General features: G+C 34.9%; 6 protein-coding genes across 7 annotated transcripts; 3 read left to right on the forward strand and 3 right to left on the reverse strand.

Moving 5' to 3' along the window:
* The first annotated feature begins 2,603 nt into the window (after positions 1-2,603).
* LOC113499890 (RIB43A-like with coiled-coils protein 2) lies at positions 2,604-7,457 on the forward strand. The gene is made up of 9 exons (XM_026880476.1): positions 2,604-2,835; positions 3,361-3,501; positions 3,804-3,964; positions 4,285-4,420; positions 4,635-4,739; positions 5,129-5,268; positions 5,633-5,720; positions 6,061-6,167; positions 6,483-7,457. The coding sequence occupies exons 1-9, from the start codon at positions 2,713-2,715 to the stop codon at positions 6,622-6,624; spliced, it is 1,143 nt and encodes a 380-aa protein (XP_026736277.1). The 5' UTR covers positions 2,604-2,712; the 3' UTR covers positions 6,625-7,457.
* A 323-nt stretch (positions 7,458-7,780) lies between these two features.
* On the forward strand, positions 7,781-9,386 carry LOC113499898. The gene is made up of 3 exons (XM_026880486.1): positions 7,781-8,442; positions 8,609-8,807; positions 8,931-9,386. Exons 1-3 carry the CDS (start codon positions 8,428-8,430, stop codon positions 9,245-9,247), a joined length of 531 nt encoding a protein of 176 aa, XP_026736287.1. The 5' UTR covers positions 7,781-8,427; the 3' UTR covers positions 9,248-9,386.
* A 750-nt stretch (positions 9,387-10,136) lies between these two features.
* Positions 10,137-11,720, reverse strand: LOC113499891 (putative nuclease HARBI1). The gene is made up of 3 exons (XM_026880477.1): positions 11,164-11,720; positions 10,763-11,050; positions 10,137-10,677 (listed from the first exon to the last, which is right to left on the reverse strand). The coding sequence occupies exons 1-3, from the start codon at positions 11,446-11,448 to the stop codon at positions 10,177-10,179; spliced, it is 1,074 nt and encodes a 357-aa protein (XP_026736278.1). The 5' UTR covers positions 11,449-11,720; the 3' UTR covers positions 10,137-10,176.
* On the reverse strand, positions 10,137-17,121 carry LOC113499892 (histone deacetylase 11). Of its 2 annotated transcripts, XM_026880479.1 has the most exons (10): positions 16,921-17,121; positions 16,695-16,818; positions 16,420-16,530; positions 16,060-16,151; positions 15,347-15,551; positions 14,799-14,965; positions 14,358-14,466; positions 13,807-13,988; positions 11,980-13,669; positions 10,137-11,362 (listed from the first exon to the last, which is right to left on the reverse strand). In XM_026880479.1, exons 1-8 carry the CDS (start codon positions 16,926-16,928, stop codon positions 13,827-13,829), a joined length of 978 nt encoding a protein of 325 aa, XP_026736280.1. In that variant the 5' UTR covers positions 16,929-17,121; the 3' UTR covers positions 10,137-11,362; positions 11,980-13,669; positions 13,807-13,826. The 2 variants fall into 2 exon arrangements, with proteins under 2 accessions (XP_026736280.1, XP_026736279.1); XM_026880478.1 differs by having other exon boundaries at positions 11,980-13,988.
* A 53-nt stretch (positions 17,122-17,174) lies between these two features.
* Positions 17,175-23,164, forward strand: LOC113499887 (myosin-13-like). Its single transcript, XM_026880472.1, has 11 exons — positions 17,175-17,455; positions 18,182-18,364; positions 18,693-18,791; positions 18,933-19,259; positions 19,696-19,774; positions 19,921-20,104; positions 20,466-20,589; positions 20,826-20,974; positions 21,354-21,452; positions 21,708-21,782; positions 22,373-23,164. The coding sequence occupies exons 1-11, from the start codon at positions 17,405-17,407 to the stop codon at positions 22,503-22,505; spliced, it is 1,503 nt and encodes a 500-aa protein (XP_026736273.1). The 5' UTR covers positions 17,175-17,404; the 3' UTR covers positions 22,506-23,164.
* Positions 23,165-23,372: 208 nt separating this feature from the next.
* LOC113499893 (vacuolar-sorting protein SNF8) lies at positions 23,373-25,363 on the reverse strand. Its single transcript, XM_026880480.1, has 4 exons — positions 25,000-25,363; positions 24,565-24,766; positions 23,954-24,100; positions 23,373-23,593 (listed from the first exon to the last, which is right to left on the reverse strand). Exons 1-4 carry the CDS (start codon positions 25,265-25,267, stop codon positions 23,461-23,463), a joined length of 750 nt encoding a protein of 249 aa, XP_026736281.1. The 5' UTR covers positions 25,268-25,363; the 3' UTR covers positions 23,373-23,460.
* Positions 25,364-25,785: the final 422 nt, after the last annotated feature.

Genomic DNA, 25,785 nt, shown 5'->3' on the forward strand with positions numbered 1-25,785 from the left:
TGGAAAATATATATTTAAGCCAGTATATAAAATTAAGGATAAAAAATCTTTATTAAGGTTAGTATTTTAATCAATTGTTCTTTGGGATGTTTAAGATGTACTCATATGGCATTTTTATAAGCATTTTCGTACTATGATACTTCTAGTTTTCGAAAAAATATGTATACAGACTCATTTAAGTCCATCCTTAGAACTTGCGGGATCTCTTTGAGGACCTAACCTTAATCTGTTTTAATTTAAACAACAGCGCTGCTCAAGACAAACTCATTGTTTCGGTTTATTTTGTTAGCTTAAAGCTTTGTTTAGTAAATGTCCGGAACAAATAAAATGTCTAGATTTAATTAAACCCTGCTGGGAGGGCTTAATGTGTCAAAGAAAACGGGCACAAAATGAATCAGTTGTTTTAAAGCATACTTTCTTTAGCAATATTTTTTAGTATTTATTAATTTCGGAGATTCTATACTATCTATTAAAGCCTACTGCATACTAGAAACGTTTAAAATAGAGCAAAACCTTCTTAAAACTGAAGTCTAACGTATACGTCATATATTACACACGTATATATAGACCAAACGGTAACCCTCAGTAACTATTGAGAACAAAAACTAAAACAAAGATATCGCTAAATGAGTTCGGCCAGTTGAAGAATTAACTCCTGTGAAATCGATTCGTTGCAGGCTTTAGTGCGCATTATACCCGTATAACTTAAAAACGAATTCATCAATGAAACTATCAAAAAAACGTAAATATTTTCATTGTGATTCGTAACAATAATTAATATTTCGGTTACCATTAGCAATAACGCAATTTACAGATTCCTTAACCACTGTTAATTTAAATATAAATATTATTTCGTCCTACAATTCTATGCTTGTTGAATACAAACATTTTACCACCACTCTGGCCCTTAAGACCGGATCAATTAATTTGCACAAACATATTAAAGAAAAACAAATGATAAGCGGAATTAGGTCGTTATCAAGGCAAGGTCACGAACAAGTTATATTATCCAAGATCATAAAATTATAAGCCTTTTACATCCCCACTTCCTGGTTTAGGAGTAGTGCAGTATTATCAGCCAATAGTTATCGAATATAGAGGTTTTATTGTATTTTTGGACAATCATCGTGTCTATTATGAATTTCGAGCGCTACCGCTAAGACTACACTTTACCTTATTTTAAAGGATAGATAAAAAAATATTTGCGGAATAATAGGTGTTATAAACCTAACCTTGATAGTTTAAACAACAGTTTAACGAGCTGCCGGCTATGAGGCAACAACACATGTTTCTCCTATTTTTAGTTTTTGTACAAGCCGGGAACATGACACATTGGCATCGTTTTAACCTGTCGAAATAACTAATGCTAATTCATTTGAATATTCAATGCGAATCGGTTACCATACATTAGGCGCGCGACATTGAGTTTATTTGACCATTTGTTAATGAAACATGTCAACAAAATTATTTTGACAGTGCTTAATAAATTATTCAAGAATGAAAATGTCAATCTTTTTGAGCTTCCGTTCAGATTTTGGCAAATACAGTCGTTATTATTCTAGTGGCTTCACCGAAGTATGATAGTAGTAATGTATTATGAGAATTAAAAAATGAATGAAACTTACCTTTCCTCCGGCCAAAGGGTCCACAATAGGAGTTCCCCTTTCCAATAATATTGTCGTCGATGCATTTGATCAGTTTCGCGACGTCCTCCGATTTACTTTCCCGGGAGACAACCCCCCATCTCGAAGGAAGGTCTTCTTGCATGGATTCAGATTTACCTTTACTTCCTTTTGACTTCTTCAACACACTTGTCATAATTCCGTCACATAACACAAAAACAAAAATTCATCACACAACACTCTTATTTATTTATTTTTTTGACACTATGAAAATACGTGTGTAAATAATCGTACGTAGTAGTACGCACATGTAATACGGCGTTTTGTTCACAAACACGCGGCGTGTTGCTTCGACGGCGGTGTGTCGCGCACTGGCGTGGTTTGTAATCTACGCGAGCGAGTGGGCCGACAATTGCGACGTACACCTTAACTTATCCGCAGTCCGTGTTGCTAGCCGTAAAAATGCGATTCTCTACCAACATTCCTTTCTAGAAATGGTATTTTTTTGGTAGTTATGCAAATGATGTTGCTATTAAAGCTGTTTTATTTATTTCTGGATTCTTTTAGTAGTTAATATCAAAACGGTGTGCATATATTTTCACATAGCGTTAAAATTCTGAAAATATTTCAGTCTTTAAAGCATAAACACAAAATTTGATTTTAGAGGCGTACCTACATAACATATGCTCAATAGCTTGTTCGTACTCCACAATGTATAAAGGTTTTAAAGTTAAATGGGTAGCAATTAAGGACCCTGTTGGTCACGGCAAACGTAGTTAAAAGGGGGAAAGTAGCATTATTAAATAATTATCTCAGGTAATTTGACGAGCTAATATTTAAACAATTTACATTAAAATGTACAAACTTACTTAACTTCATATTTTCGTATAAGCAATGCAGAGAAGTATGAGTTTAAATTGGAACCAAACCAACCTCTTTTCCATAAAACAATCATAATCTTCGACAAAACACCAAAAGCTAATGGTTGCCATAGCAACGAGTTTTGTTAATTCGTTCGCAGCGCGGAATTTTGTACTTCAGTTTTTGTGTTCAAGTTTTTAGAGTATTTTGACCTTACCAAGTTTGAAAAATGATGAAATTACAGATCGCTAACGAGCAAGACCGGAAGGAGGCTCAGAATAGAGAAAGGAGGAGACAATGCGAGTTGGAGAGGAGATCCAGGATCTTCAACGCAAGGAACAGGAAAATTGGGGTAAGTCAACCAACTATTTTGTGTATGCAATTAAAAAGACAGAAATTATTGATTAAAAGAGACAGAAAATGGAGACAGGTGAGTTATTTTCCTTAAAGAGTTTATTAATAATTATACGTCGTCGACTATTAATATTCATGTATTATTATAGTAGGCAGAGGTGTAGGTACTACTAACAAGTTTAAAGTTACCATCCATATTACTCTCTTCTGTTTTTGTGATACACGAACCAACTCTAATCCTTAAATGACTGGCCAAGTGCGAGTCGCGCCTGAAGGATTCCTAATCCATTACATAAACAAACTGCAAAGAAATACCGACACAGCTTGATGTCAGTCGGACGGACAGATAGCGGAACAATAAGGTTTTAAATAAGGAAACGGTAAAAACATGAATTAGCTCTACGTTGTATAGTCACAATTGACTATAATCTCCTTGCAAAATAAAATTTGTTCAAAATAAAGTTTATAGCAGTCCAATCCATAAAAAAGACATAAGTCCACTTGACGAAATGTTATATTTTAGGTGGATGTTCCATTCCTGGAGAGACAGATCGCCGAGAAGAAGGCGGAACGAGAGGAACAGGTCAGGAAGGACCTGGCCTTCGCTGCGCAGATGATCAAGGATAGTGACCTGGCCGTCGTACTCGAAGCAAGAGAGAAAGAGGTTTTAATTTAATATTACTTGTCGAGTTACATATGCTCTTGTCAAACTGGTGCAGTCTCATTTTGTCCTTATTAAATGGATGGAGGTTACCTATACAGTTTCCACTAGAGCCGCGTGTCACTCGTAGAAGCAGCCTGATATATATGTAGGTGATGATTAGAAAGTGTCCGAATCTATAAGAGCGAGTTCAATTTCAAAATTTTCATTTTTAAGAATCAAAAGAGTGTTTATTCAGCCTAAGAATTGACACACATTCAATATGAATAAAGATAACATAACATAATCTATTAAATTATGCTTAGGAACGACGTCGTATCGGTGTAGAAATCGACTCATTCCGTCAGAAGTATCAGCGGTTCGAAGACAGGCGCGAATATGATCTGAACGACCCTGAGGTTCTGAAGAAGCAGCTGCCTCCAAGAGCTGGCGATGGGGAACCAGTCGGGCTGTCCAGTGCACAGAAGTAAGTCTTCGATTGATTAGACTTATTATCTTACTGTGAGGAACCCATCGAACTCTCCACCTTTTTTTCGTATGGTTGATGTGCAACCTAGTGTTGCAGTTTTAAACCGCCCGTAGGTTTTAGACGTATATCTTAGGTATATTTCTTCACGAAGTTTCCCTTCACCGCTGTTAGGAAGCCTTAAAAAAATACTGGTGCGTGCGTGCCAGGAATTAAAACTGCGTCCCTTGACTTATCAATCTGACGGTCATAGAATTAGGCTTTCCTTTCTATAAAGTTAATCATAAAGAAATATGTACGTAGTCTATTTTTCCTTTTAGATTCGAAGGCGAGGATATGGCTTATGAAGATCGTAAAAAGATGATGGCAGCCCAGAAGAATTCTTGGCTGGAACAACAAGTCCAAGAGAGGAAGGCGGCTGAGGAAGAGAGAAAGAAGGCTGAAGCTGCTTATATGGTAACGTATCACTGTAATATGGGAGTTGCTGCTAAATGAAAGGTCGAACGGAATTCCTCATATTGTATTTTCTTTTTCGATTCCCACACTAAGGAAATTAAACTTTGTGTAGCGACTAGCGAGGGGATTCACGAACATTCTGAATTTATCGGAAAGATGATTTGAAGAACCGCATAAATATAATATCAGATTCTAATTGATTTTGTTTTTAAAGATGGCAATAAAAGCCCGCGACGTCCGTGCTGGTGAGCTGGACAAGTTGGAACGTGAGTGTCGCTATAGACTCGGGCAGGCGAATCTCAAGTATAATGAAGCTCTGGTAAGTGATAAAGTGAACTATAAACGAAATTATATGTATAAAATATCAACCAGATCTATTCAATCGCTCTGAAGAGATTGAGAGGCAAACATGGCTCTAGTTGTCGTAGCGTTAAGTAACCTTGACCTGAAGAAACTGGTGGTCGTGGGTTTGATTCCCACCCAAGATGTCCCATTTAACTTTTGAGTGCTGGGCTTAGGAGTTTTGTTCTGCGTCTGCGTGTCAGTTGATATATTTTTGTATCTATCTATCCTACCTATTTAAAAATTATGGGCTTTATTTTATCGCTTCGGTTACCATAGGCACTGCCTTCTTTTTGTGTGTAAGTATATAAATATGCTTAAGTACGTCTTGATATTGTATTTGAATATATCACTGTATTCCACCAGGCTGCCGAGAAGAAACAACTGGAGTTAATAATAAAAGAGCAAGAGGAAGCTGACAATACAGCTGAGATGTACAACAATCTCACTTCTGATATGCTTACTGAGAATCCAGATGTAGCCAAGAGCGCTCTCGGCAAAAATAGGTGAGTATTTATAATAAGAACTTATTTAGAAATGAACAATCTACCAGTAAAAAGGCTCGAAGCATTTTCTATGAATGCTAATATCGTGTCGAAATATCGCTTGGCTAAAGTGGATAAAGATGATATAGCGGACAAGGAAGTTGATCAGTCTTACGTTACAAGAGGAGATATTCCATGAATGCTCCTTAAAACCATATTACAAGTGGAGCAAGTATAAAAAATCCTTTAAACCAAGAATTAAAGTTACTTATAAAATAAAATGCTAGATATCTTCTTCTTTTCCAGTTGGTTATAGGATTCACTTACTTGTGCCCAGAATGTGGCTAGGTTGCCGTTAATATTCAATGTCATGTAATATTTTCAGGGCCATCGGTTACATGTATAAGGGTATGAATAAAGAAGAGCTCCAGAAGTTCTACGCCGCGCAGAAGGAACAAATGGCTGCAGCTAAGGTAAGTATGCAAAACGTGAAATATAGAGAGAGATCGATATAGTTAAGATATTTTATATGAAGATAGAATAGGACTGGAGCTTGAAACGTTTATAAAGCTCTACCATTCGTCATTCGGAGCTGCGCATGACAATGAGTAAAGGATTTAGCCTAGGAAGCTATTGTGTTTTTACCCCAACTTTTTATTAAAACCATTAGGAATTTTAGATTAACCAAGAGTTTTTTACTTTATTATAAATCGTTTGTGCGCTAGTAGTCTTGCTTTTGAACCATTGGTAACCATATTCAAAATTTTATAGTAAGTTTTTTTGTAAACCTTATACCATTTTTGTTATTTAAAGGCAAAACGCGATGCCTGCGACAAGATGGACGCCGAATGGCAGGCTTTATCGAAGTCCATTCAACGGGAAGTGGCGCGCCAGGATATTTGCGACCAGAGGAAGAGGCGGTAAGGAATTGACGACTGGTCATACATAATTACGGCGTTCTGTCTTTAAATAGGGGTAAATCTGAATTCTATAGCCTCTATCATCGGCGATATGCAAGGTGTCTACCATCGGCTTTTAAAGTAAGACTCAGTTATGGAAAATGGGAGGCCGCTATAAGCCATCTCGCTTCCACAACTGCATTTCTCACGGTAAGTGTTAGTGATGTCCTATTCTGTTCTGTTCTATTTCTGACACGCCTATAACTCTAATTTACGTTATCTAAGTATTACTTCTATAATTCGGAAGTGTTAACCCAGACATCTTGTCCCCAACAGGGAGATTGCCCGCCAGCTCATGGAGGAAAACCAACTCTTGGCTCTACAGCAGAAGGAGAAGGAGAAATACTTCAGGGAAGTGGTGTACAACAACACACCGACCGACGAGTATTACGCCCAGTTCAATACTACCACCAGATAAATGGACTTGTCCGGTTTCTACCCTCTGGGGTTCGATTGCACTCCGCCAGATTGCGTTTCAACCTACGTTACGTAGTTTTAGGCTATCGAAATCAGAAGTTTGGCTAACTTGGAATATGTAGGGGTAGGAATTATAGGGGTTAGAGCAGAAGACATAAAAGGTTTAGAGACTTTACTATTCATAAGCTGATTGGGGTCTTATTAACTAAAATTGCCGCAAATATGTACGTGTTTTTATTACAAGTAAGTACTGCTTTAGTTTCAGTGTTATATTTATTATTCTAATCTATTCAACAAAACAACTCGACTGCTTTAGAAGGGTACCAAATATCTTGTTTTATCGGGTGCATTAGAACCCCATAGAGTTGCAAATACAGGTGACTTTACGTTTTTATTTTAATGATATTTAAAAGTGATTGATAGGTTTAAAAATCTGTTTCAGTTGATATTTTAGTCTATAGACTTATAGGCTAAATATCACAAAGTACAACAGGTCATCTAAAGGGTATTTACATTTAAGACGTAGGGGATTTTCTATAGCCCTCAATCAATCATTGAGTATTAGGTACATTCAGATGCAAATGTGTTCATATTGTATTTTACTTTCCGTCGAAATTGTAATCAAGTCCTTTCATGATTTGGCTTATAATTTTCATGTATATCTATATTCGTAAGACAGATTTTTGCTAGAAAATATAGGAAGGTACTTTAAAATACTTTTATGCACTGAATGTGATGTTTGTGCGAGCAATGTCTAGAGTAGTCTTTTTCAAATTGTTTTGCAAAAATACTGTTTTTGTTGCTAGGTCTTCTATAATAAAGATTTTGTCGTTATTTCATTGTTTTATTTTAGCATATAAGTTATCAAGTTATTATACCAAATGTATTTTATTTAATAAATAAAACCAATAAAATAGGATGAAAAATAGTTTTTATTTGAAAAAATAATCTCCAAAGCAGTAAATTTCATGCATATTGCATATAAATACTTCAATCACATTTATTAATACTGATAAATGATGTACTAAACAAACGCAAATTTAATTTGCTTTACAATTGGCACTTCATACCGAGATCAAAGTTTTAGGTCCGTATTACAGAAGGCTACTCAAGTCCAGTTTGATGTTAAATCACCTGATCATAGTTTAAATATTGAATCTGCACTTGAGGGTCATTCTTATTTCAGAACATTATTCAAACTTCACTCAGCTGAATCGAGATTCAAATCGCGTCTCAAGCAGAGAATATGTCTTGTCTATGAATCAGACTGTCTTCGTTTACAAATGTATCTTTCCCGAAATTCTGGTTCAACATACGCAAAATAAGAATTTAGTTTCAAACCGAATTAATAATTATATTGTAGTTTTAAGACAATATTAGCTTTTTACCCTTCGATTTTATTTAAAAACCTTAATTTCACGTGGCATAAAAGTATTAAAGAATGTGAAGTCGGATATAATATTTAAAAATTCAAAAACACATTGACGTGTTCCTAGAATGGAATGTTTTATAGGTATATCTGTGGTGGTAGAGATTGACACTTGACAGAATAATTTAAATACAGTTGTTGATTTTTGTAATCAATCTATTTAGTGTAACTTAATTGTACTTCTCTTTTTTATTATTATTGTTCTGTAAAATGTCAGGAAGAAAGAAAAATTTTAGTGTTTTGGAACGAAATTTATTAATAGAAACTCTCAAAGAGTTCAAAGATGTTATAGAAAATAAAAAAACAGATAGTGTAAGCGCAGCGAAGAAGAAGTCTGCTTAGGCGCATATTGCGGAAAAATTCAATGCCTCATCTATGATTAATGAGCCTGTAAGTATCTTCTTATATTTATATCCATTATTTCCTAACCGTCACTTACCGTTATGGTTTCATGTCAGTTTTAAAAGTATCTAAATTACGGATAAAAAAGTTCTAAGCAGTCAATAGGTAATATAACCTACTATTGGTCATTTATTTTTACTCCTCAATGTTAAAGGCGTCAGGAGAACAATTAAGGCGTCTTTGGCAAAATTTGAAGACCCGGCAAAGAGATGCTCTCACAAGAGAGCGTCAACATAGAATGGCCACTGGCGGTGGTGGTCCCTGCCCTGACGCTGACATCGACCCAAATATAGCCGAGATATCTCCCGCTCTCTTCGTGGAAATACAGAATACTTTGGACTCTGACCATATTGGTATGTGATCAGTGCTAATACTAGTACTATCTTGATTTACTATTCATTACCATCAATCAAAATAAGCCTAGAATATATACAGTGAGTATAAGCTCATCCTTAAGAATATTAATGACATTTCAGAGGTAGAAACTGTTCAGGAAACAAGTAACATGGAAACAGATGTAACCGCCACTGTTCCTGATCCTACATCCAATCCAATCATTTCACATAGTGAAATTCAATCTGATGAACCTAGCTCTGAATTTTCATCAAATGAAAAAAAACTGCGTGTACAAATTTTAAAAGCAGAACACATCAGCAGAGAAAAAAGAGCAGAAGAATTACACAAGCTCCAAGTAAAATTTCTGCAAGAAAAACATGATGTAGAAATGCAAATTATGAAAGAAAAATTAAAAGAAGCGAAAGCTAAAGCCGAGTCAGCACAACATCACCAGTGATATAAGTCATTTTAATGTATTTTTAATGAAGAGAGATCTCCGCAGATGAGCCTATAGCACCTTTTATTTGTTGTGTTTATTTTACAGTTGTTGATTTTTTATTAATTATGCTTGTTTACGATTGTTAAATTATTTGTATTAAGACCATTGAGAACAAAAGAGATCTCATTTTGTGTTATACTTCATTGAAAATAAATAAAAAGATGATTATTTTTACATAGTTTTTCCTTTATTTCATTAAAATACATATAAATTACATTTTTAAATATATATAAAAAACAACATACATTTAAAAATATAAAAAATAGTGTCCAACCGGCAACGGGTACAGGGCCCAAGCTGCCCGCGGTCAGGGCTCCAGAGAGAGGAACCTCCTCACGATGCGCGCCGTGTCCAGAAGTACCGCTTTCTGAATCAAACCCTTGACCCAGACGCCCAACGAGAGCCTCCGAAGATGTTGATCGAGGCTCTTGGCTATTAAGCCATTGGCACTTACGACTATCGGGACAATGATTGCCGAGTCCACCTCCCACAAGTCGACAACCTCGTGAGCTAAATCCAAATATTTCAATTGTTTTTCTTTTTCTGCTTTCACGAGGTTCTCGTCATGGGGGATAGTGATATCAACAATTATTGTCCGACGCTCTGATCGATCGATCACCACTATATCAGGCTTATTGGCAACAATAGTCCTGTCAGTGATGATAGATCGATCCCAGTACAGTGTGATATGACCACTTTCGAGAACTGGGTCGGGCACATACTTATAGTACGGCACCTCAGATTCCACAAGTTTGTATTTCAGAGCAAGCTGCTGATGGATAATCCTGGCCACTTGGTTATGTCTGTGCAAGTATTCACCGTTAGCAAGACGAGAACATCCCGAAACACATAGTTTTTTATTGTTAGAAAAACTGAATAATATAAAATCAAGAGTAATTACTAATAATTGTGTTTCTAAAAGCAAATCCATCGGTAGTCCCTTCACTGTTGGATTCATCATATATGACTTCTTCATTGATTTCACCATCTTCTTCATATGAAGGCATCATGTCATTTGTAGACAATGATATATTAAAAAGTACAGCACATGCTACTATTATATTTGACACTGTGGTCAATTTGTTGCCCAACCCCCTACTTAGACATGGAAACCGCCGTTTCCATCGCCCAAAGGTTCTTTCCACCACATTTCTTGTTTTGACATGCACTCTATTGTATGTTTGTTCCGCATGGGTTGTTGGAGTACCTACAGGTGTTAGCAGGAACCTTAAACAAGGATATCCGCTGTCTCCAATGAGATAACCAGAATGTTGTTGATGTATGTATTTGGTGCGCAACAAACACATCTGGAATATTCTGCTGTCGTGTGTACTGCCAGCCCATCGAGCCACAATGTCCATGAAATTGCCAAATGGTCCAACAACTGCCTGAAATAAAAATAAAACAATAAATGTTATTGGATGACATGCCCATTTCAAAGAAGAATAATAATTTAAACCTTATTTTGCTGACCTGGACATTTATAGAAAAGTAAGATTTTCTGTTTCTGTAGGCTTCATGATGTTCCACCCCTGGAGTATTTACTATTTTAATGTGTGTGCAATCAATTGCACCATCCACATTTCTTAGGCCTGGATTTTGTTGATACTGGCCGAGCTGTGCAAACTGTGCCCTGTGTGAGATCATGTCTTGAGGATATTTTATGTAATGCCTCTGTTGTAGAGCTATCAACCTTGATATATTTGCAACTATATTTGAAGCAGCTGGTTGCGATACATTTAATAAATCTCCACAAACTATCTGCAAAAGTAAAAAAGTATAAATATGAGTAGTATGATCAACTTTGCTGAATTTATGTTTTTTTTTTATATATTTGCATATTATGTATTGTAATGTGAGCAGAAAAAACTTACCTGGAATGACGCTGTCGCATAGAAACGCAAACACACAAGAATTTGTAATTCCGGGGCTATTGGATTGCCACGGTTGCTTAACCTTCTCAGATCTTGGTCAATTAATGGCAAAATCACAGATTTCACTACATCTTGTGAAAACCTATACCTTTTCTTGAAATTTTCAATATTGTATGGGTCTTGCACATCTCTGAGATATCTGAGAGGAACGCGAAAGTTCAACCTTCTGTTAGAATCATCGTTAAATAAATTATCGTAATAATCAAACTGTTCAAAAATTTCCATTATTTATATTCACAACACAATTATTTGCTAAAACTCAAAACTGACAGGGAAATCTCTGCTCAAGCGCGGTGTCGACCACACTTGAGTAATCACAGATCAAATCTCTACTTGAGTATTAATCTAGAACTGAGTAATGATTTGGAATAAGATCTACACTCAGCTGAACTATGATCACCGAATCTATGCTTGAGGAGCGTTCTAAAATGAAATCTCAACTCAAATCTAGTTTTAAACAGAGATTAGGACTTGAGTAGCCTTCTGTAATACGGACCTTAGAGGTGACTCTACCTCAAATAAATATTATTAGACTAGAAAAAAAAAATACAGTTCAAGACATATTATTATGAAGCCTTGATAATAATAGGCTATAACAATACAGATTTAGGCGTCTTCTATAAAATATATATAAATTTCAAAAGACATGATTTTCGTAATTAATCAAAAGCAAATATAAATATATATTACTTTACAAGATTAGATAGTTTTTTTATAACATATTATGTATTAATATCTCAATTCCTTTATACATACCACATCACTTTATTACATACATGATACCTAATACATGCCTTTTCCGTGAAAAACAACGATTTATCGACGAGAGCTAAGAAGCTTTAGACTTTACTTTCGTAAGAAGGGTTATATACTACACAGAGCGTATTATTCTTGTTTTTTTTTTACATTATCAAGTCTATGCATAATCATAGACTATGACTATATTACAGACAATGTATTTAATACCACACAGATTACTCATGATATACAGTTTTTTTATAAATTTCAAAATATCCATATAACCATGGGTTAATAATACAATTATTGTAATTAATATAAACAAAGTATTATCTCCGCAACTTGCTGAACATTTCATGACCACATCTGATGACGTAAATGGTCAGCATATTTCTGTTGCAAGCCGCTTTTAAATGCTACTTTTGTCATCACGGTGACGTAATTTTCCCTTAGTTTTAATGCTTGCGATTTTAATGCATTAAATTTTAATTTTAATGCGACAAAATTATTTTCAATTTACGCAAATTAAGATTAATATATTGTACTTGGCATTGATATATATGCTTTACGTGTAACCGTATACAAACTATATTTAGACGATAAAAATATGCAATCATTTTTTTTTCTATACTTCAAATACATATAGCTAACAATAAGAATGTAATTTTTGAATTAATGTAACATTAGAATCCTGTAAATACACAACTTTTTATGCGTTAAATACTATAATCACTAATTAAGTTTCGAGTCCATTACAGAAGTTCCAATACTACATTTTTAATAATTATTTTATTAGGCAAAAAAAAGGCGGTTACACCAGATTTTTAAAACAGCAACAATGACTTATTGATATGCGATTAGGTAATAAAATTAAGCTGACCTTCACTATAGTTAAAAACCCTAAAAACCAATACTTGACCTTTCCCTTGATAGTGGGAAAATACCTGTTCTTAGCAATGAGACATGTATAGGCTGGTATCATTTTATTATAACAACAAATTCCTACATCCTTATAAAAAAAATATTTAATTTTATAAACTGACTGTGTTGCTGACTGTACAATATGCAACAGAAGTTGATACGAAAATTAAGGCTAAACGTTTGTGTTCCACAATTATAATACCTCATCCATCCTTGTCGTAAACGAGTTATTCTCTGAGCGCTAACTCTGACAAACCGCTCAAATGTATTGAACTGATAAACTCAAAGTCACATAGCTTGTCAAAAAGGAATATAATTCCAATACTACCTGAAGTTTTATATGTTTCCTATTCTAAATGTAAAGCGACGTCAAATTATCTAGAACCTGTCGTTTAAAAGAATGGCCAATTCTCTAATAATAATAAGATAATAAAATAATCACTTTTCAAATATCATTTCAAACTTTGTGATTGTTTTGTGATCTTAAACATTTTCAGCCAATCAATTATATCACAACTTTCACACAGCGCCATCTAGTCACAATCTAAGTCGATTCGACGAAAGAAAAGAGAGATGATTTTGAGCGTTATCTTCCCTCCCTGAGAAATAGAGTATTATGTCGTAATTTTAAAGAATCGGTGCCTTTACATCAGGGGTTCCCAACCAGTGGTACGCTTAAGCCAAAATGTGGACCGTGAACGATTGGAGTGGTACATGGCGGGAGCATTACGCGGTGGTGTGTAAAGGATGCAACTACCGGCCATAGGTAGATAGAAGACCAGCTTATCTGTCATAGGAACATGTGTGCTAATGTACAAATTACTAATATATATACCGATGTTGTGAATCCTGTTAACAAGAGCAATATATAAAAGCGGTCCATGACCAAGAAAGGTTGGGAGCCTCTGCTTTAGAAATACTTGCCATATAATAATCCCGTGTATTTACATCTCTCCCTGAATAAGTCCTTTGCGATGTAGATTCATGATAGAGTCTGCGATGATACGCGCCGTCTTACGCAAGTATCCCCCGCTCGTTAACATTACAATAGGAATGTTGTTCGCTTTGCATATCTCGAAGACGAATTCATCTCGTTTTATTATTCCCTGTAATATGTTATTATTATAAGTCAGGTGAAACAGTTGTAGCCAACACTCAGGTTGAATTGACAGATGTGTTAGCGTGTAAGAATAGCTTTGTTTGAGTGTACTTAAATCAATTATGAGGCAAACATATTCCTAACCAAAATCTCCCGTCATTTTATAAAAATCAGTTTGATATACTAGTTTGTCAGGGAGAGAAAAAGAAAAAATACGTCTCATATTTCTTTTAGAAATTTGTCTTATGGACTAAACAGATTTTTTGTCAAAAACCCTATTAAACGTCATAGTCGTCCAAAAATATTGATTGTTGACCGACTTTTGTTGCTAACTGTACTGATAGAAGGTAGAAGATAGAAGGTAATAAATACTTACAATTTCACTGATCCTCATGAGCCCAAGTGGGTCGGAGTCCAACACATCTGTCCCGGCGTTGTACACCAAGATGTCGGGTTTAAACTCCTGTAGTGCCGCCTTTAGATTCCTACAGAATAAACTTTTACATTGAGAAATTTTCTTTATTAGGTATTAACGGTGATACGATTTGCAGTTTTGTAATTTTAAGACTGTTACTTTCGCATGTTTTTCAAAAATCAGAAAATTATTACACTACATCTAACCAACACTTTGGTAAATTGTTGGAAAAATAAATTATAAAGTAAAGTTTCATAGTAGTGTATAAAGATAAAGTAACGCTTTTTTACTTCATTTTACATCTTTGTCTCTGTTTTGCCAAATATATAAAGTATATAATAAAAAAATATTATTAACCTGCCAAGAACATGTCAAAACTTGATACATTAATATTTAACTTACTGCCTCAACTTCAGCATATACTCCAGATCTTCAACCTTGTTCCCCAGCTCCACCTTCCGTCTGATGGCCTGCTTCGCCTCCTTGTCCTTAGGATATATGTTCTTATTGTACATATCCATTATGTAGACTTCTGGCACGCCTAGGAAGTCGTGCTGGTAGCCATTGCCCTGTATAAAAATCATGGAATACTCTTGTTAGGTACGAAAGAAATGTGACATATGATGAGTCTGAAAACGTCATTACATTTTTTTATCAGAGTCCCCCTGCTGGGCAAAGGCCTCCCTCAAATCCTTAAACAATTCTCTATCCTGGGCCACATAGCATTTAGATCATAGCAAACACAATAATACCTAAACATCATGGGCGTTGAACACTGGGCATGGGTGTCCCTTAGTTTATGCGATACATAAATTCATACTTAATTTTAAAACATTGTGTTTAATGATACATAGGCCAATAACTAATACTGGGGAGTAATAAATGAAAGAATCATTATTCAATGGTTTTTTCAACATTAGGTACACAACAAAAGACACAGGTTTACATACCTGATGAGCATCTAAATCCACAATCATAGCATTCTGTATCATATGGTTTAGAACCAGGAATCTGATGAGCAAGGTGATGTCTGCATATGGACAGAAGCCTCCACCCTTGTTGCCGCTACAGTGGTGGAAGCCTCCACCTATATTGATGGCCCAACCACGGTCTAATGCAAGCTTGCCAGCAAGAACTGAACCGCCAGTTTGAAGCCTATGGATTTTAATTACATTTATTATTTAACAAACAATGTAAATGTTTTCTAAGTAGATTAAATTGGGGTAAAAATATTTAACATGCAACTAAAAAAAAAATGTTTTTGATTTTTTTAGTTTAAAAGCAGCAATTTATTGAATGATCATAAAAAAATAGAAGGATATTTCTTCACAACACCTAAAATAAAAATTTTACTTATTTTAATTTCAGCCTGAATAGGTTTGAGGGTGATTCTTCGGAAAAAATACACTAGTTAAGGTCATATCATTATCCTCACCAACTGGTTCACTTCACTGTGATGCTTAAAATGTTTTAATTTTTACTTCATCTAATAATAGCAAAAATAATATTAAATCAAGCAATCTGCAGTATGAAAAGTGTGGTGAGGATAATGATGTTCTTAATTTGTGTTCCTTTTTACCTGAGAATCATGTCATTCCAAATTTTTAACAGCAATTTCTAGATAAATTAAAATTAATTTGCCCAAATTGCTAGTGCCACTGACCTCATAGGTTTCAAGTATGCATACTGCACTAAAGCATTTGGGACACAGGCAAGCACCGGTACTTCAGCTATCACCGCTACATTGGTACTCCACTGAAAATCCACAAAATTAATAGATGGATGATCGAAATGGAGATGATTAAAAAGAGGTTGACTGTGGTGAAATAAATGTGATAAAGTTAATAATTAATAATTAATGTTAAAAATTACAGTTGAAAGTCAAAAATGTTTTCTAGTCTTAATTTTAAACCAGTAGAAATTTCATGCTATGATATTCTGTATTACAATAATTGAAATAAATAAACTTAACTGTTGGATTATGTTAATGTTTCTGTTTAGTCAATTAATAAAAAAAACTCACTTTCAATGACTTCAAATACTTAGTAGAGTGCACAACAAGTAAATCATTTTTCTTAGCTTCCAGTGGCCGTACTATGTGCTCTTCTTTTATAAAGTCAGCAGCTATAAGATGCTGTAAAATAAAACTATAATTTTAATAAAAGTCACTTAAATTTCTCCATGAAATTAGTTCATAGTACAATAAAGCAACAGTTAACCATTTATTACTATTAGTTGAAAGTATATGGATTAAAAAGAGTAGTAAACTACGAATCAATATTGAAGTTGGATAGCTACCCGAATTATGTTGCGCCATTTCTTCGCATCAAAGATATGAAACTTTTCCAAGCCTAGAAATGATACATTATAGTGGTCATCGTATACTAGAGGCCACTGATCGCTTCTGATATCAAAATATAGACTGCAAAAGACAAGAAGATTGAATCAAAATAATGCAAGTGCACAGCTGGTTACATATTCAGATTAGTGATTCATGATAATCCACGAAATTTATTACACATACCTCGACATTTTTTTATGTATTATAATTTATTTGAATTTCATACTTTATCATATGTTACTTTAATCAAATATTACAATTTTCCGATTTCCCAGATTCTGCGAATCACAATTTTTCGATTTTCGCGGATGTCAAGTTGACGTTTCGTTGTGAAATTAAAATATATCGATTTTTTAATATCTTAACCAAGATCAGTTAACATACCATTGTTTTGATAATTTTATTAACTTATGATTTAAATATGAATAAAATTAAATTTCATTACGTGCATCCATGTGGTATTTTATTAATACCGATTTTTTACGTAGTTTTGCATTTTGTTTCTGAACTTGAACTTTGAGTTGCCTAGCAACCAGATTTGACGTTTCCGGGGCGCGAAATGTAAACAAAACGTGGTCTCTAAAAGTTGAACTAAATTATTAAGTTTTTATATAATTTATAATATTGTTATTACGTGTGTGTGAATGTTCCATATGACTTAATTATTATGGAAAATACAACAATCGATACTCTTCAGACTGAAGTAGAATACTACAGGGTGAGTCAAAAAGGGTTCTGTTTTACTTGTTATACGAGTAGATAAAAGTATCTTACTCATTACATAATGTAATAATTTGTGCCTAATTCGTGGTATGGCCACCATTATAGTTATTTATTAAATAATATCTCCTATTTTCAAAATTTATTGGCACCTATCTTACTCGTATTTACATAAATTTTAATGTCATACCGTATCTTAGCAACGAGTTGTACGCAAAAAGGTGTAACATTAGTTTGGGACTTTATTAATTGTCGTTGCTCTTTCTTTGTCCGATTACTTACCTTTTTAGAGTTATAACTTGAATCCTGCCATACATAAATATAGTTAAAATATTCGCTATATTTTCAAGTAAATATGAGTCGCTTTTCTTTAAGTTATATAAAATAAGGCAGAGACACTTAACTTTTTGCACCACTCTGTCCCACTTCGTACCAGTTCACACTTCGGTCTTACCACTCACGTACTCCTGTTGCGTCTAAGATTTTAGTTAACTGAAAAAACTGTAATAATTCCAGACGTCAATTGGTTTAATATCTAGGAACTTGGCTTAGATCAGTCCACTGTGCCCTGAACTACTAATCACAAGTTGCGCCATAAAATAAAGTAAAACCGCTTTGTTCTCTTTTTTTAAAGCATTTATATCCTTATGCGGGACAAACAACTCTAATTCATTACCAATTTTTAATTCTCTATTAAACCATAATTATACTTCATTCTTCACAGCAAAACCAAACAGTTGTAGAAGAGGAAATCCGTTCATTGATCTGCGACAACCAGAAGCTATCCAAACAAGTGGGGATGCTTCTAAAAGAGAAGTTGGACAACGCCAGACATGCCATCAACCAGAGCCAGGACAGCAGCAAGGAGTTGGACGAGCTGAGGAAACAGAACTCTTTTCTTGCCAAGGTCTGGGTTCATGTCTTCTTTATGCGGCTTGGTGATCCTTCTACTTTTGTTTGTGGACAGGTCAGGACCCACAGTGCAGAAAATACTTAACATTACTATAGATGACAAAAATCTGAAGCCTTTTTAACTAAGTCATATATACTCAAATCTTCCCTATATGGGAATAGGTTTGTGCCTACCATTGGGACATTAATAGGCTGGTATTATGTAATCCTAATTAGTTCCACACTTTTGCAATGGCCTCCCTTTATTCGGTTAAGCGGTGGCAGAGCTTCGCTTCCGTTTCCCTTACAATAACGAAGATATTTACTTGTAAAACATTTTCCAGGAAAGAGATTCCCTGCACGTGCTGTGGCAAACTTCTCAGAAAACTATAGACGCTTTGGAAACTGAATTAAAAACATACCAAAGCAGCAGAGGAAAACAGGTAAAATGTTAAAAAGTTTCATATAACTTTTAAAAACAACAGGGATAAAAGTATTACAATTTTTGCCTAGCCTAATCTGCTTCAATTACCAGAGCAAGTATACTGCTCCAACAATATTAATGTTTTAAAATCATTTTACAGCATCCGAACGACACTAGAGATCTAGAATTTAAACTAGAAACGGCGCTAACAGACTACATCGAACTAGAAAAGAAGTTAAAAGACTTGCAAACAAAGAACCACATCTTAGAAAATGATTTAAAAAGTAAAGAAAAGGAGATTGCGACTTACAAAGAGAGAGGTAAAGAGATAGAAGACAAATTAAGTGAAGTCAGCAAGAGTTTAGAAGAGTTTAGAGTGAATTTCGCAGTTGAGAAGAAGAATAGTGAGGATTTGAGAGGGCAGTTGGGTTTATGCCAGAAGGAATGCTTGGAGAAGGGGAAGAGGGAGGCAGAGGCAAAATCTAAGGTAAGTTGAGTTTTTGTCATCGTATTTTTTTTTAACGTCTTCTGTTCTGAGGAATTTAGTTTCCGCGTCGCGAGGGGTTTTACAAACATTCCAGTCACTTGCTCAAAGGCACCCAGACTCTGAATAAGCATACGTGGCTATGGACAGTGGGTTTGGAATGGTGACCTTCACCACTCGGCTATTCGAGCAGTCAATGGCAACAAAGTTTACTTACTGGTCCCAAGGTAGATAATCGTTTCCCTTTGACACATCGAGCTTAAGTCAGAGCTTTTGTGCTTATTTATTATTCGGGCAATATAACAGGAACTTCTAGAGGTTTTTCCTTTACTTGCAGGCTTTGCTTAAAGGTTTTGCCTATAGTCTATCGTCGAAAATGTTTCCTATTAGTATCCAAGAGGTGGATGGCTACCTTTAATGATTACATTCTATTTTATAGGTGGCAGAAGCGTTGCAGCTTTACGATGTCGTTTCAAAACAGAAGAATGACGCTCTCAAATCTATTCAGGAATTAAATAGTATGTATACGTGACTATTTCTATTGGCATAACCATTAACTTTTTCTTCGTGCATGCTTGAAAAGTTGTACATATTTGCCCAAAGCAAGATCCATAAAAATATTCAAGTCCAAAGCCTCTCGTTGAATAATATTTTTAATTTACAGAAGAAATAACTCAGCTCAAACACGCGTTATCAACCATCAGAAGTAAGTTAGAAACATCGTTCAGGAAAGAAATAGATGAAAATAAAGAGAGGTATAACGAAAAAGTCTCAGACATGTTGCAACACATAAGGAATCTGGATGCTGAGCTTGTGGAGAAGGGATTACTTCTAAACAAGACGATGAGGTAAAATTAGATTTTTAGCATTTTGAGGAGTATGTAACGAAACAGTAAACGGTAATACTCTACCTCTTGGTGGTTAATAATAGTAGAGATGTTTCATAAATAAAGAATCCTTTTCCCCACCGCACTTCCCAATTTTCTAGATGTTCAAGTCTTACTGCAGAGCACACAGTAAAGACGTCTATTCTCTAATATCATCTCTTTTACCAAGAACAATTACGATTAAATACTGTTACGTAAGGACCCAGTAAATGGGTTGGGTAAGTCAGATAATAGTCCATCCGACATCTGATGAGACTTGACACTTATCCTAAAATATGGCAGAAATATGGAACGCGCATTAATAATATTTATTTATTCACAGAGAAAATAAAATACTACTGGCAGCGAATGAAAGTTTCTTGAAACAGCAAAAGGACAATTTGAAAACTGTGGATCCGAAACTAGCTGTAGCAGAACAGAGACTTGAGGCCATGTTTCAAGAATTGGTGAGATTTAACTCAATATTACATGTTTAGACTTCTTGTATAAAGTAGATAAAAACTATGGTATATTTTGATGTTAGACAAAATAAATCATGTCTTATTTCTTTTTTTGCAATTAAATTACAACTGGGCTCTTTCCTAAGGGCTTATACCCTCTCTCCCAAACCCTAAAGTAAGGTCATTAAAATTATAAATATACATATGACACTTACAATATCTATAAAATTAAAATGTTTAAGGTATCATCAGAGAGACGAAACATACAACTGGTGTGCGAAAAACAATGTCTAGTTATAGATATACAGAGAATACAGGATGTTCACACTAGAGAGACCAAGAGGAGAGATTGGGAGGAACAATTGTTGAAGACACAGTGCGACGAACTTAAGTGAGTTGTTAACAAGTTTATTTTCATACTTTAGTTAGGTCTAGTAACTTAGTTTCGTTTTTTTTAAAACAGTTCAGCTCGATTTTATTCAGTAAAAATTAGAACTCTTGGCAATTGGCCTCGATAGCTTAGTTAGTAAAGCGACTGGTCCGCTTAGCCAGGACTAGCATGATCAAGTCCTGTCTGATGTTTAAATTTTTCCATTGATTTTTTCAGATAGACATTTATTTCTGCTGAATGTTAATGTTGGAATTTACAACATATCTAATATTACGATGCATTCTAATACAACAAATGTAGTCTAATGAAATAGTAAAGTAAATAAAGCTTGCTCATGATAAATTCATTTCTAAAGGAGATTAATATTCTCAAATTTCAGATTACAAGTGGAACACCTACAGAAATCTTTGGACGAGACCCACGAAATGGTTAGCAAGCTACAAAACATGCTTGCATCACGTACTGAACTCAACCAGAAGTAAGTATAGAATGTATGGTCAGCAGCAGAAATTGCTCAACTCAAGCCAAAATGCAAAACAGTACATAATTTTAATGATATTGCTAATTGGGAAAAAATAGGATCTCTCTCATCTTTTTCAGAATATTTGGTTCCCTTTTACATAATTTATATTTTGATCAGCTGATTTTATTTAGCAATTTTCATTTGAGATCACATTTGAACACAGACGTTTGTCTTAGATATAACACAAAATGGTGTTCCACTCTTTTACAGAATGGTGACTACGAAAGAAGAGGAAGTGGTGGAATTGAACAAACATTTGGAAAACCAAATGGAGCTCAGTAAAAAGTAATCCCATTATTTATGAGAAGCGAAATCTATTTATTTTATCTTCTGTAGATTTCTCTAGAATAATATGACATTAATTATATCCATTCATCATCATCATCAGCCTAGAATTTTCCCAGATGTGTTGGGAACTTCTAGTCCAACTGGATGTAGCTGACTACTAGTATTTTACAAGGAGCGACTGGCTGACTTACCTCCTCGACCCAGTTAATGGGAAACACGATACTCCTTTTAAGACTGTTTGTCACGGATTCTTATCCTCTAGACATCCTATTACCTCGTATCTATTAGATACTTTATTTTTGGTATTATGTTTTGAAGGCTTGCCCTCATCGCTTAAGTTAATTGGTGTTTCCGAAACTGCATCAGTTATACTCTAAGCGAAAGTGATAGGACCCTATTAACGAAATAGATTTAAATATGCATTCATTCACTGGTAAAAGCCGCTGGGCCTCTTTGGATGCAGGTGGCAATGAACCAGTTGCGCTGGAGAACATATGGAGAGGCCTATGTCCAGCAGTGGACAGCTATAGGCGCGATGATGATGATGATGATTTTCTTAATAAGCCCCGTTTCTACCTACTTTACAGATGGAAAGAATCCTACTTGGAGATGACAGACAAATTAAAGAAAAAACTTCATGACTTGGAGAAAGAAAATAAAGAACTTCGCTCAAAACTAAAACTGCCTTACATTGGATCCTCAGAGGACAGCAATAGCTAGCATAATGACTACAAAATTGGCATTTTACACAACTTAGATGGTGTTAGCAACAACAGTTAGAACTTTTATAGTTTTGTTATCAACGTTTTCGAGGACGTTTATCGATTTTAGCTATTCACCGAAAAATGACGACTGCTTTAATCACAATAATTCAGAACGAATCAAAGATTAACAGACCGACGTTAGTATCTTGGGTGGAGGATGGCGAAACCAGGTGGTTCAAAAATGTTGAGCCAAAGTGTCAAGGAAGAGATATAATTAATCGCTTCAACAGGTAGATTAATTCTATTGAAAACACTCAATGACTCACGAACATCGTGACAAATTTCGGACAAGTCCAATGAATATACGTAACCTGTCCCTGTCTAACCATGTTCAAGATATCACAACATACAAGCTTGATTTTTAACATGTAAAACTTTGGCTGCTGACCCTACTAAAACAATACGAAATTGTTTGGCCATGTTTACAGGGTAATGGATAATGCCCTAATATTATTGTTGTCAAAGGCTAGTACAATTATAGCTAGTGTAGTCAAAGAATGAATTGTTATTTTAGTCGCTAAACCGTAAATACCTCTTGAATAATTTTTGTCTTGTGTAGTGTTAAGAATTATACCTCAGTGCAATATTATATTATTAATAAATATTATTAGAGAAGCCTCTTTTTTCTTCCCTTAAAATAAAAAGGCAGTCACCTTGCATTACCTATAATTATGATATATAAGTTATCTTGGATTCTATCTGTAAGCCCGTTAATAAATTATGTTGGTCCATACTCAACCGTTTTTAGATACACAAAAAGTCAAAGAACTATCCTTCGTCTATGTACAGTAAGTCGTACTTGGTACATATAAGAACAATCAAATCGCTTTGTTCAGAGGTGTATATTTCAACATAAATATAAAATCACAATATAACTCTTTTCACTTGACAATAAAGCTTAAATTAGCGAATCACGCTGAGACGCACTCTGCGAACATGCTAGGGAACCAATACAGCGATTCCTTACTGTCCTGTGTGTCGATCCAGGCTAGACCTTCCTTCACCATGTGGTTTAGTGCATTCTGAGCTCTTGTGTCGTTCCAACTGAAATATTACGAAGATTTATTTGAGTACTACCGTAAAACTAGGTGAATACTGAATAGGCGCGGCCATAAGTCAGAACACATTATTATTAATTATTGCTAGGAAGTACTTTCGTCCGTAACGAAAAACTAATGATGACATGGCGTCGAGATAAATCATACTCGAACCAACTAAAAATGCTTTGGTATTTTACTGATTCAGCCAGAGTCACACTAAAAGTAACAAGAACTTCCTTTTCAAATCTACAATATTCAATATCAGTAACATTCATACAATATCAGCTCATGATTGAGGACGGACATTTCAGTTGCCTTCGAAACTAGCCCCCATAAATGCACGCAACTAAACAATCATTCTTACCCTAAGTCTCCCGTCAGGATGCTAGCTGACACCCATGCCGTGCCAAGACTGCTGGCCTTCTGCAACACCAGTGTCTGGTCCAGATTAAGCTCACCAGGAACAGACTGCACCAACCACTTTCCTTTGCCTATAGGTACCACTGTGAACCTGGAATTATTATATCTTAAGTAAGGCATACGGCACACATATTAGATAGTACTTATAAGTAATAAGGTGTTCTTTCTTAAACAGATTGACAATAATTTTTGTAAAGAAAGTTTTTATAAAAATTAAGTAAGATTTTGTTTCAATTTCCTGTCAAATATATAATTGGTATGCTTCCTTTGTACAAGATGACGGAGAGGTACTCACTTACTGAGTCACTTTTTAGTATTGCTATAATACTTACTAAAGAACTAACAAATGATGTGACTGTCTATAAGTAAATGGTTTTAAAAAATTGTTTCAGTAGATACAGAGATTAACCTCCACTTTTTTGTAGAAATGAGTAGCTAGGACATTTCAAATTTTAGGTGAAAATAATCACAGTAATACACAGATAGATACTGGGTTAAAAAAATACTATAAAAATGGAATACTCCGAAAACTTGTGACAATTTTGCAGTCCTTACCCATTTCCAAATATTCTAAGTTTTTTAACAGCAGCTAGTAAGTCCTCATTAGTGATGTCCTGGTGTTTCTTCGCCTTGCCCCGGGCTGCTATGAGTCTTGTCCGCAGTTCCTCCAAAGTAATGAGCCCGCCATTTTTGTAGTTTGTTGCTAAGCACACTTCCACAATTTGTACTCCTAGTTCATAATAAAAATCACCAATACCTGTAAAATAGTGACACAAAATGATATGACAAAAAGAACTAACAGATAATCAAAGAGAAGGTAAAACAGTAAACTTTTACACACTTAAGGAATGATCATGGCACAAAATTCATTTGCTTATTTTGCTATTTGTTGTGTCGGATTTTTTTATTGAGAAAGACACACACTCAAATATACAAGATGTACAGAAAGGCCTAGATATCATTTGGATCTAAAAAATCAACATTACAAACCTAAAACTGACCAGAATCCCTTTCCTGACGCCAAAGGATCCACACCTATCGCAGCACACATTTCCTGGAACTGTCTCCTGAACTGTGCGTTCTTCTTTATCTCGCTCTTGTGCTTCGTAGCGAACTCCTCCAAGTTCTCTCGAAACACTTCCAGCTGTTTAGACATCTGCTGAAACTGATTCTCCTGTATCTCAGAACCTTTTTCTCTATATTTTTCTTGCTCCAACTTCTGCTTTTGTATCGCACCGACCCCCGCTCGCCGCCTCATGTTTGTAAATTTAGTTTAAAGTTTTATTTTGATGAACTTTACAAAATCAGTCACTATTTGTTTTTCAACACCCTATCACCTGTTTAATGACAGCCATCTGTCCATAGATAATACATATAATTGCATCTGTCAAAGTCCAGCCCTTTCAACTTTTCTTTTCACTCAAAACTGCGTTTTCTAAATAAAACATTAATTATTCTGCCCAGTGAATACCTAATAGGTTTAAAACTGTTCTGTTTAAAATTATATTTACATTTAAATTTTTATATCAAAGAACAAAATTCTATTAATGAAGTGGTTCAAAATATCATACTTGTTCCACATGGAGTCGACAGATGGCGTTGATATAAACATTAGCGGATTAGGAAAACAAAAAGTTTCTGGAATTGGTGCGATTAATAAATTTTATTCTCAAGGATGAATGATGACTGATGAGGATAAATGGCTTGGTTACATGTAAAATTATAAAACCACATATCTCGTGGCCGTAAGTAAATGCCTAGATGCCGTTCATAAAT

The sequence above is a fragment of the Trichoplusia ni genome, chromosome 13 (assembly GCF_003590095.1).
Source record: "Trichoplusia ni isolate ovarian cell line Hi5 chromosome 13, tn1, whole genome shotgun sequence".
NCBI lineage: Eukaryota > Metazoa > Arthropoda > Insecta > Lepidoptera > Noctuidae > Trichoplusia > Trichoplusia ni.